The following is a 12,128-nucleotide window of genomic DNA, read 5'->3' as shown; positions in this document are numbered from 1 at the left end:
CAGAAACTATATAACACTAATAAACCGAGAGAACAGTGTACTCTACAGAAACTATATAACACTAATAAACCGAGAGAACAGTGTACTCTAGAGGAACTATATAACATTAATAAACCGAGAGAACAGTGTACTCTACAGAAACTATATAACATTAATAAACCGAGAGAACAGTGTACTCTACAGAAACTATATAACATTAATAAAACCGAGAGAACAGTGTACTCTACAGAAACTATATAACACTAATAAACCGAGAGAACAGTGTACTCTACAGAAACTATATAACATTAATAAACCGAGAGAACAGTGTACTCTAGAGGAACTATATAACATTAATAAACCGAGAGAGCAGTGTACTCTACAGAAACTATATAACACTAATAAACCGAGAGAACAGTGTACTCTACAGAAACTATATAACACTAATAAACCGAGAGAACAGTGTACTCTACAGGGACTATATAACACTAATAAACCGAGAGAACAGTGTACTCTACAGAAACTATATAACACTAATAAACCGAGAGAACAGTGTACTCTACAGAAACTATATAACATTAATAAACCGAGAGAACAGTGTACTCTACAGAAACTATATAACATTAATAAACCGAGAGAACAGTGTACTCTACAGAAACTATATAACACTAATAAACCCAGAGAACAGTGTACTCTACAGGAACTATATAACATTAATAAACCGAGAGAACAGTGTACTCTACAGGAACTATATAACATTAATAAACCCAGAGAACAGTGTACTCTACAGGAACTATATAACATTAATAAACCGAGAGAACAGTGTACTCTACAGGAACTATATAACATTAATAAACCCAGAGAACAGTGTACTCTACAGGAACTATATAACATTAATAAACCGAGAGAACAGTGTACTCTACAGAAACTATATAACACTAATAAACCGAGAGAACAGTGTACTCTACAGGAACTATATAACATTAATAAACCGAGAGAACAGTGTACTCTACAGAAACTATATAACACTAATAAACCGAGAGAACAGTGTACTCTACAGGAACTATATAACACTAATAAACCGAGAGAACAGTGTACTCTACAGGAACTATATAACATTAATAAACCGAGAGAACAGTGTACTCTACAGAAACTATATAACACTAATAAACCGAGAGAACAGTGTACTCTACAGGAACTATATAACATTAATAAACCGAGAGAACAGTGTACTCTAGAGGAACTATATAACATTAATAAACCCAGAGAACAGTGTACTCTACAGGAACTATATAACATTAATAAACCCAGAGAACAGTGTACTCTACAGGAACTATATAACATTAATAAACCGAGAGAACAGTGTACCCTACAGAAACTATATAACATTAATAAACCGAGAGAACAGTGTACTCTACAGAAACTATATAACATTAATAAACCGAGAGAACAGTGTACTCTACAGAAACTGTATAACACTAATAAACCCAGAGAACAGTGTACTCTACAGGAACTATATAACATTAATAAACCGAGAGAACAGTGTACTCTAGAGGAACTATATAACATTAATAAACCCAGAGAACAGTGTACTCTACAGGAACTATATAACATTAATAAAAGAAACCTTAAGACAACTGAAAACAAGTAAGTTTTCTAGAGCTTATTGTTTTGCACTGTATGACCCAACGGTTTGACGTTAATAATGCTAATGTTACAATGAACTATTGTTTACATTGAAAGATTAAATCTACAAATACAACAAGTTGTCCGTACGTAGAAACAGGTAATTCATCACAGAAAACGAAAATGTACATATTGTTGAAACTAACATTAAAACTGACTCTGATGTTACACAGGTCGATCTAAAAACTGACTCTGATGTTACACAGGTCGATCTAAAAACTGACTCTGATGTTACACAGGTTAACATTAAACTGACTCCCATGTTACACATAGTAAGATCATTATGTTTAAAAAGTTCAGTCTTTAAACCAGTCCTTGTTTGTCTTCTCAAACTTACTCTTTATTACAGTGTTTAGAACCAGAGATCAAGTGCAACCAGAACGAAAAGCCACGTTAATTGCGTTCTTTTATCTTGTTTCTACTTGTCCCCATGAGTCGACAAACTTGATCTCTGGTTCTGAAAACTGTCCCCACGAGTCGACACTCTCGATCTCTGGTTCTGAAAACTGTCCCCACGAGTCGACACTCTCGATCTCTGGTTCTAAAAACTGTCCCCACGAGTCGACAGACGTGATCTCTGGTTCTGAAAACTGTCCCCATGAGTCGACAGACGTGATCTCTGGTTCTGAAAACTGTCCCCATGAGTCGACACTCTCGATCTCTGGTTCTGAAAACTGTCCCCACGAGTCGACACTCTCGATCTCTGGTTCTGAAAACTGTCCCCACGAGTCGACACTCTCGATCTCTGGTTCTGAAAACTGTCCCAATGAGTCGACAGACTTGATCTCTGGTTCTAAAAATTGTCCCCATGAGTCGACAAACGTGATCTCTGATTCTGAAAACTGTCCCCATGAGTCGACAGTCGTGATCTCTGGTTCTGAAAACTGTCCCCGTGAATCGACAGACGTGATCTCTGGTTCTGAAAACTGTCCCCATGAGTCAACAGACGTGATCTCTGGTTCTGAAAACTGTCCCCATGAGTCGACAGACATGATCTCTGGTTCTAAAAACTGTCTCCGTAAGTCGACAGACTTGATCTCTGGTTCTGAAAATTGTCCTCAGGAGTCGACAGACTTGATCTCTGGTTCTAAAAAACTGTCCCCATAAGTCGACAGACTTGATCTCTGGTTCTGAAGACTGTCCCCAGGAGTCGACAGACTTGATCTCTGGTTCTGAAAACTGTCCCCAGGAGTCGACAGACTTGATCTCTGGTTCTGAAAACTGTCCCCACGAGTCGACACTCTCGATCTCTGGTTCTGAAAACTGTCCCCACGAGTCGACAGACTTGATCTCTGGTTCTAAAAATTGTCCCCATGAGTCGACAAACGTGATCTCTGATTCTGAAAACTGTCCCCATGAATCGACAGACGTGATCTCTGGTTCTGAAAACTGTCCCCATGAATCGACAGACGTGATCTCTGGTTCTGAAAACTGTCCCCATGAGTCGACAGACGTGATCTCTGGTTCTGAAAACTGTCCCCATGAGTCGACAGACGTGATCTCTGGTTCTGAAAACTGTCCCCATGAGTCGACAGACTTGAACTCTGGTTCTAAAAACTGTCTCCGTAAGTCGACAGACTTGATCTCTGGTTCTAAAAACTGTCCCCATGAGTCGACAGACTTGATCTCTGGTTCTGAAAACTGTCCCCATAAGTCAACAGACTTGATCTCTGGTTCTAAAAACTGTCCCCATAAGTCGACAGACTTGATCTCTGGTTCTGAAAACTGTCCCCATGAGTCGACAGACTTGATCTCTGGTTCTGAAAACTGTCCCCATGAGTCGACAGACTTGATCTCTGGTTCTAAAAAACTGTCCCCATAAGTCGACAGACTTGATCTCTGGTTCTGAAAACTGTCCCCAGGAGTTGACAGACTTGATCTCTCGTTCTGAAAACTGTTCCTAGGAGTCGACAGACTTGATCTCTGGTTCTAAAAACTGTCTCCGTAAGTCGACAGACTTGATCTCTGGTTCTGAAGACTGTCCCCAGGAGTCGACAGACTTGATCTCTGGTTCTGAAGACTGTCCCCAGGAGTCGACAGACTTGATCTCTGGTTCTGAAAACTGTCCCCAGGAGTCGACAGACTTGATCTCTGGTTCTAAAAATTGTCCCCATGAGTCGACAGACTTGATCTCTGGTTCTGAAAACTGTCCCCAGGAGCCGACAGACTTGATCTCTGGTTCTGAAAACTGTCCCCAGGAGTCGACAGACTTGATCTCTGGTTCTGAAAACTGTCCCCATAGGTCGACAGACTTGATCTCTGGTTCTAAAAACTGTCCCCATAAGTCGACAGACTTGATCTCTGGTTCTGAAGACTGTCCCCAGGAGTCGACAGACTTGATCTCTGGTTCTGAAAACTGTCCCCATGAGTCGACAGACTTGATCTCTGGTTCTAAAAATTGTCCCCATGAGTCGACAGACTTGATCTCTTGTTCTGAAAACTGTCCCCATAAGTCGACAGACTTGATCTCTGGTTCTGAAAATTGTCCCCATAGGTCGACGGACTTGATCTCTGGTTCTGAAAACTGTCCCCACGAGTCGACAGACTTGATCTCTGGTTCTGAAAACTGTCCCCATGAGTAGACAGACTTGATCTCTAGTTCTGAAAACTGTCCCCAGGAGTCGACAGACTTGATCTCTGGTTCTGAAAACTGTCCTCATGAGTCCACAGATTTGATCTCTGATTCTGAAAACTGTCCCCATGAGTCGACAGGCTTGATCTCTGATTCTGAAAACTTTCCCCATGAGTCGACAGACTTGATCTCTGGTTCTAAAAATTGTCCCCATGAGTCGATGGACTTGATCTCTGGTTCTAAAAACTGTCCCAGAACAAATATGTCGACTCATCGGGACAAGTAGAAAAAAGAGCGCGAAATGAACATGGCGTGTCCTTTTGATTGTACTTAGAGAATTCGTTATCCCAAAAAACATAAAGAATAACACGGACCTCAAACAGAAGCTCTTTACAAACAAAAACTTCCGTGTCGCGTGACGCCACTGTTGTGAGATTAGTGTGAGAAAAAACAACAACACAATTTCAAAAAAGTCTTTGGGTGTGCGTGTTCTTTGCAGCTTGCGAACCGCTGAACCATTTGTTACCAAACTCGGTACGTACTCTTATGACATGAGTAGCAGACTTCGGACCTAGCCTTTCCAATAGTGCCCGCTTTAAACTGGTCAATTGCTGAACCAGTTGTCACCAAATCTGTCATGCACTTTTGGCTTAAGCTTCCTTTGTGTTACTATTAGTTCAGTTATAGTCGTTAGTACAACGTTAGTGTATGTCAGTTATATATACACAGTGTTCACTTTTGATTGCAACTACTGTGACTGTGAGTTGAATATTAGGTACATCTATAGGCCTACAACCAATACTGCTTAGATCTACAAGATAAAACAGATAGTGTCTGCATATGTCCGCGAGGTTGAGAAATTGGTTTGGTTTGAATTTCGCGCAAAGCTACACGATGGCTATCTGCGCTAACCGTCCCTAATATAGCAGTGTAAGACTAAAAGGAAGGCAACTAGCCATCACCACCCGCCGCCAAGTCTTCGGTTACTCTTTTATCAAGGAATAGTGGGATTGACCGTCACTTTATAACGTCTCCACGGCTGAAAGGCCGAGCATATTTGGTGTGACGGGGATTGAAGCCTACGAACTCCAGATTACGAGTCGAGTGCCTTAACCACTTGGCCATGCCGCGTCAGGTTGGCAAATCATCACACCATTACTAAAGGATAGAAACAACATGAAGATGTACCGCGTCAGGTTGACAAATCATCACACCATTACTAAAGGATAGAAACAACATGAAGATGTACCGCGTCAGGTTGACAAATCATCACACCATTACTAAAGGATAGAAACAACATGAAGATGTACCGCGTCAGGTTGACAAATCATCACACCATTACTAAAGGATAGAAACAACATGAAGATGTAATTCTGAGCTGGACCATCATACGCTTCTTCCAGTAAATAAATAACAGTTCTCAAGAGCAGTTTGTTAATGTATTGCTTATAAACAACGATTAAAACATAGCACCTGGCGGACGTTCTGGAAATAACGAAGTTTATGCACGCAGTGGAAGACCTCAACTGACCACCAGAAGAAAATTTAAAACAAGAAAATTGAAGTATGTACGAAAAATGTATAGAAACTCCAGCAGACTTTATCAACAGGTTAATGGAATGTCAGGAGATATTACTGTGTCTTGGAGGTATGCAAAGTTTGTGATATTGTAACTCTTTCAAGACATCTGACCTTGAGGAATTAACTGTCACTAGGGTAGACTTCATCCCAAATAATTACGCAAAAGCTGGGATGGCATTGCAATTCGACGTGACAGCGACATCTGTTGCAAACATAATCCAGTATATTCCTGGAGAGGTTTAGTACTGGACGAAAATCCCAGTTGGCACTGGATATAGCAGGTATCATCTGGTTGTCACGTTATTACACACACTTCTTGGCTTTCATCTGCACTTGTTATGAACAGTTGCGACAGTTCTCAGTGGGACAATCACTATTGCAAGCTACAAACCACCAGGTACCTCATCTGAAGGTACCCATATATTCGAATCACCGCCGTGTTAATGTATGGAAGAAAGGCGACACATCGTGATAGACATTGTTGACCCCTGTCTGACAACTAGTGGTAGGATACTTCATTGTCAGGCCTCTCTTGCTTCACGAGATATGGATGAATGAAAACATTGATGGTTTAGATTATATTCTTCAGTATAACTGACAAGTTTATACCGATTAACTCGAATGGACCATCAATAACTGCTAAAAATCAAGGTGACAGAGACTCTTCTATATACCTGATTTTTACTAACCTCACCTTGATAACAATCTTTACCTGACACAGGAGATATGAAGTTATCCGTCATCACCTCTTGTGTAAGGTATATATGTAAAGACTGAATGGAGTAGCAGAACAAAACAATTTAGAAACCTAATAATCAGTGATGACGAGAAACCCACTTGTTGAGAAATTATATGCAAAAACGGCTCGTTCGCTCTTCTATGTAAAGTGTTTTCTCAGCCCAAACGAGCCGTTTTTGCATATAATTTAGAAACCTATACAAGGGGTTCTTTTTTTGCCAGAACAAAGTCAAGACAGCAACCTTTACAAGAGGAAAAACCCAGACTGATTCAACAATGACACTGATAAAGCCAAGAAAGTATACAATCAAATCCAGACTTTGTTAGAGTCTTAGGCATTACCAAAATATTCAAGAGACAAGCATTGTACCCTTATAGATCCTGTGTTCTCTACAGGAGATAAGTTTCCAAATACGACACATGAACTTAAATGTGCAGTATATAAATATATAAAAATGGTAATGACCATCACTTACGAAGATTACGTTATTCCAGATGAAAAACTAAGGCAAGGCCTTACGTGCAAATACATTAAACCAATGTCATCATGGATGAATAGTCTCAAGTTATCTACAAATCTACATTTAGATATGAAATATATCTTTATCTTGGACGAGATGCACAGAATCATAAATAGATCTCAATCTGGAACTACAGGTCAATATGATTTAATAATACCCGCTTTTAAAAACTTAAAGAAGCCATCTTGTTGAAATCAGTGTTGGAGTACCATTATAACTCATTAATGGATAGCACCCCTGAAATATATGCTGATACTATTATTAAGTCCTTAAGCAAATTTGCGAAGGGCTTTCTGTGGTCTTAAAGGCTAACAAATTATTTTCTTACAAAACACCATTGAAAATACATCAGAGAAGACTATAGCAAAAAAGGTTTGTCTATCAAACTGATCCACTGTTACAGTCATCAATAGATGGATCACAAACACTGATCAAAGTTCCTGAATTTGCAGTTGATAAGTGAGACTTCTTTGAAACTGGTAAGAACACAATGGTAGTAGCTTTATATCTGGAAACTGCCCACAATAAAGTCCAATATAACAATAAATATCAATATAACTTATGTAACTTAAGTCTTAGTTGTAATAGTTACCACAAGATGCATCATGAAGTGTGTAAAATGGTAGTTAGACAAATTAACATCAATGTTGGTCACTTTCGCCAGTTATCTTCAAAACCTACAACATGAATCTAGTCTATCTCGACAATCCAACCAGATGTTATGTGCCAACTTTTGCTGACAACATCATGGTGTAAAGGCTCTAGTAAAGCTAAAATCAAAAGCAATATTCAACTACCTAATAAGAGGACTATCAAATGGAGAAGCATAATTATTGTGATACATCTTGCTTTGGACACTCAACAACACACTTGCTGATGAGGACAAATTACCCACCACCATTCTTTGAGGATACAAACATCGCTCTGGAAAGAAACAAACACTGAAGTACCTAGAGATAATATCTGACAGTCAACTAACCATCTATATCAGGATAACAAGAGTTACCAAAGACATAAAAACACTAAAATTGCAACTGAAAAACGTCATTTTGTTATATCTTACCAAAGTTTTAACCATTTCATCATCGATAATAAGTGCGAGTGCTTTTCTATGATTAAGGTTGGTTACAGGAAGTACTTTAACCAAACCATCAAAACGTATGATCAAGGTTGGTTACAGGATGTACTTTAACCAAACCATCAAAACGTATGATTAAGGTTGGTTACAGGATGTACTTTAACCAAACCATCAAAACGTATGATTAAGGTTGGTTACAGGATGTACTTTAACCAAACCATCAAAACGTATGATTAAGGTTGGTTACAGGATGTACTTTAACCAAACCATCAAAACGCATGATTAAGGTTGGTTACAGGATGTACTTTAACCAAACCATCAAAACGCATGATTAAGGTTGGTTACAGGATGTACTTTAACCAAACCATCAAAACGTATGATTAAGGTTGGTTACAGGATGTACTTTAACCAAACCATCAAAACGTATGATTAAGGTTGGTTACAGGATGTACTTTAACCAAACCATCAAAATGTATGATTAAGGTTGGTTACAGGATGTACTTTAACCAAACCATCAAAACGTATGATTAAGGTTGGTTACAGTATGTACTTTAACCAAACCATCAAAACGTATGATTAAGGTTGGTTACAGGATGTACTTTAACCAAACCATCAAAACGTATGATTAAGATTGGTTACAGGATGTACTTTAACCAAACCATCAAAACGTATGATTAAGGTTGGTTACAGGATGTACTTTAACCAAACCATCAAAACGTATGATTAAGGTTGGTTACAGGATGTACTTTAACCAAACCATCAAAACGTATGATTAAGGTTGGTTACAGGATGTACTTTAACCAAACCATCAAAACGTATGATTAAGGTTGGTTACAGGATGTACTTTAACCAAACCATCAAAACGTATGATTAAGGTTGGTTACAGGATGTACTTTAACCAAACCATCAAAACGTATGATTAAGGTTGGTTACAGGATGTACTTTAACCAAACCATCAAAACGTATGATTAAGGTTGGTTACAGGATGTACTTTAACCAAACCATCAAAACGTATGATTAAGGTTGGTTACAGGATGTACTTTAACCAAACCATCAAAACGTATGATTAAGGTTGGTTACAGGATGTACTTTAACCAAACCATCAAAACGTATGATTAAGGTTGGTTACAGGATGTACTTTAACCAAACCATCAAAGTTCTATTACACCTCACAAGCCTCAGTAGTATCACAAAACACCAATGACACTTTGAAGAAACATCTTCATTAGGGCCTCACTGTTTAAAACTAATACCTTCTATTATTAATAAAATCTCTGAAGTAGTGAAGTTATCCACAAGGAACAAGCAGTTGGAGCAGGAAGCTATAACTGGTGGTTAGAGAGTGTAAGAAGTTAGTACACAGTAAACTACATTTATAACACCTCGTGGGTACTCATTGTAAGTATTAATGCACAATTTAAAAACCAAAGTACTATAAATAGTAGCCAGTAATTTAGCGTAAGAATCAACACAATGTGTTTAAATGTTATTACCGTTAATGGCTGTTTGGTGTAAAAACAAACTAGTGGTAAGTATGTGAACTAATTAACATGTAGTAATTATTGTGTGTAATGAACAAGCAACTTTATTTAAACGGTCCTTACCTTACAGTGCAAAACATTCACGGTCTATATCACTTAATGAACATTCACTTTAACAACACTCTGGAAAATTAACAACGTTCACCTTGTACAGTAACTACTCCATATACGTGTTGATCTAACACGTACAATGTTAACTTTGCGCAGTAATTACCACGTGTACATCTTGGTTTAATACGTACAACACTCACTTTTCCCAGTAAATACTACGTGTACGTGTTGGTTTAATACGCACAATGTTCACCTTGTCTATTCAATATTCCATACTTATTAGTTTACAACAGCAGAAACGAGTTTGATTGAAATGGAAGATAACAAAACTGATTCGTTACAGGGAAACTTTTATTTCGATAGTAAGAGAGAAAGACCGATCACAATAAATCTCTTTTAAAGCTATTTCAAATTTGGATGAGTGAAACTTACCAAAGTAGGATGTAAGAGTAATATCCGGCCATGCGGTAACGACGACCCCAACAAAACCCCTCCAGATCCTGACTCAGGTATTCAGCAATCGTTAAGATTGGAAGAGGTAACCCTTTGACTAATGCTTCTCTGTATCCTTCTCTGATCTCTGTTGCTGTAACCATAACAACATGATGATTGTTTCCGTGGCAACCTACACAATACTATTACTGCTTTGATATATATATACACACACACACACATAGGTGTCCGAAAGTAAATATATAAAAAATAAAGTTAAATTTAACTTCATTGCTATTTGCGATAATAATATTACACGAAGTAGGTGGTTAATTTTAATAACTAGTGAGATTCTAGATGTCTTACATCATTCACTATAATTTATTTAATCATGAGTTTAAATTCGATGAAAACATTTTTCAACACAGCAGTAGAAATGGACAACATGATGGACAACATGAAACACATATTGAAGTTCTCAAGTTTTATTGTTTTCAAAACACCCTACAGATGGAAATCTAAAGGGGCCTATAGGCTCTCTCCTATCAATCCAACGCTCTGGGAAAGTTTGGTTTAAAAACACTTTAACAATTCGATCAAAGATGGATGGTGCTCCATCCTATTAGAAGATAGCTCTTTGTAACAAGTCAAGAGTTGATGAATGAACAGCTCTTATAGCAGGTGTTCATAAAGAAATACGAACAAAACGTACAGAACTACTATTTGTATTTATAATAAATATTTGTTATTATTACAAACAACAACAAAGTTATTCAACGTTGTTTTTGAAGTATTTATTTCGGACCCTTTGTATATAAGACATCGAAATCATTACCTGCTTTTTGGCTATCATCACATCAACAGATGACTTACTTAACCTTAATCATGTAAAGTGGTCAACAGATGACTTACTTAACCTTAATCATGTAAAGTGGTCATTTTTACATAACTTAGTGAAAAACGATCAGATGCGATGCAGCTCGCTTATAATCAACATTAGGCTAACCTACAAACTTAAAGTACTAAAATGTCCAAGGTGTTGAAGGGTATGGATGTTATGATAATAATCAACATTAGGCTAACCTACAAACTTAAAGTACTAAAATGTCCAAGGTGTTGAAGGGTATGGATGTTATGATAATAATCAACATTAGGCTAACCTACAAACTTAAAGTACTAAAATGTCCAAGGTGTTGAAGGGTATGGATGTTATGATAATAATCAACATTAGGCTAACCTACAAACTTAAAGTACTAAAATGTCCAAGGTGTTGAAGGGTATGGATGTTATGATAATAATCAACATTAGGCTAACCTACAAACTTAAAGTACTAAAATGTCCAAGGTGTTGAAGGGTATGGATGTTATGATAATAATCAACACTAGGCTAACCTACAAACTTAAAGTACTAAAATGTCCAAGGTGTTGAAGGGTATGGATGTTATGATAATAATCAACACTAGGCTAACCTACAAACTTAAAGTACTAAAATGTCCAAGGTGTTGAAGGGTATGGATGTTATGATAATAATCAACACTAGGCTAACCTACAAACTTAAAGTACTAAAATGTCCAAGGTGTTGAAGGGTATGGATGTTATGATAATAATCAACATTAGGCTAACCTACAAACTTAAAGTACTAAAATGTCCAAGGTGTTGAAGGGTATGGATGTTATGATAATAATCAACACTAGGCTAACCTACAAACTTAAAGTACTAAAATGTCCAAGGTGTTGAAGGGTATGGATGTTATGATAATAATCAACACTAGGCTAACCTACAAACTTAAAGTACTAAAATGTCCAAGGTGTTGAAGGGTATGGATGTTATGATAATAATCAACATTAGGCTAACCTACAAACTTAAAGTACTAAAATGTCCAAGGTGTTGAAGGGTATGGATGTTATGATAATAATCAACATTAGGCTAACCTACAAACTTAAAGTACTA

At 37.6% G+C, this 12,128-nt stretch overlaps 1 protein-coding gene across 3 annotated transcripts in view; it reads right to left on the bottom strand.

Moving 5' to 3' along the window:
* LOC143234603 (dual oxidase maturation factor 1-like) overlaps positions 1–12,128 on the bottom strand; it is an 81,433-nt gene that overhangs the window by 31,122 nt on the left and 38,183 nt on the right. For all 3 annotated transcript variants that reach the window (XM_076472063.1, XM_076472064.1, XM_076472065.1), the window contains one exon: positions 10,180–10,333. In XM_076472063.1, the coding sequence (XP_076328178.1) occupies positions 10,180–10,333 (154 nt within the window). The remainder of the gene's footprint in view (positions 1–10,179; positions 10,334–12,128) is intronic.

Source organism: Tachypleus tridentatus, chromosome 12 (assembly GCF_004210375.1).
Source record: "Tachypleus tridentatus isolate NWPU-2018 chromosome 12, ASM421037v1, whole genome shotgun sequence".
NCBI classification, from domain to species: Eukaryota; Metazoa; Arthropoda; class Merostomata; order Xiphosura; family Limulidae; genus Tachypleus; species Tachypleus tridentatus.
Note: the sequence above shows the minus strand (reverse complement) of the source record. Positions and strands in the feature narration are given on the sequence as shown.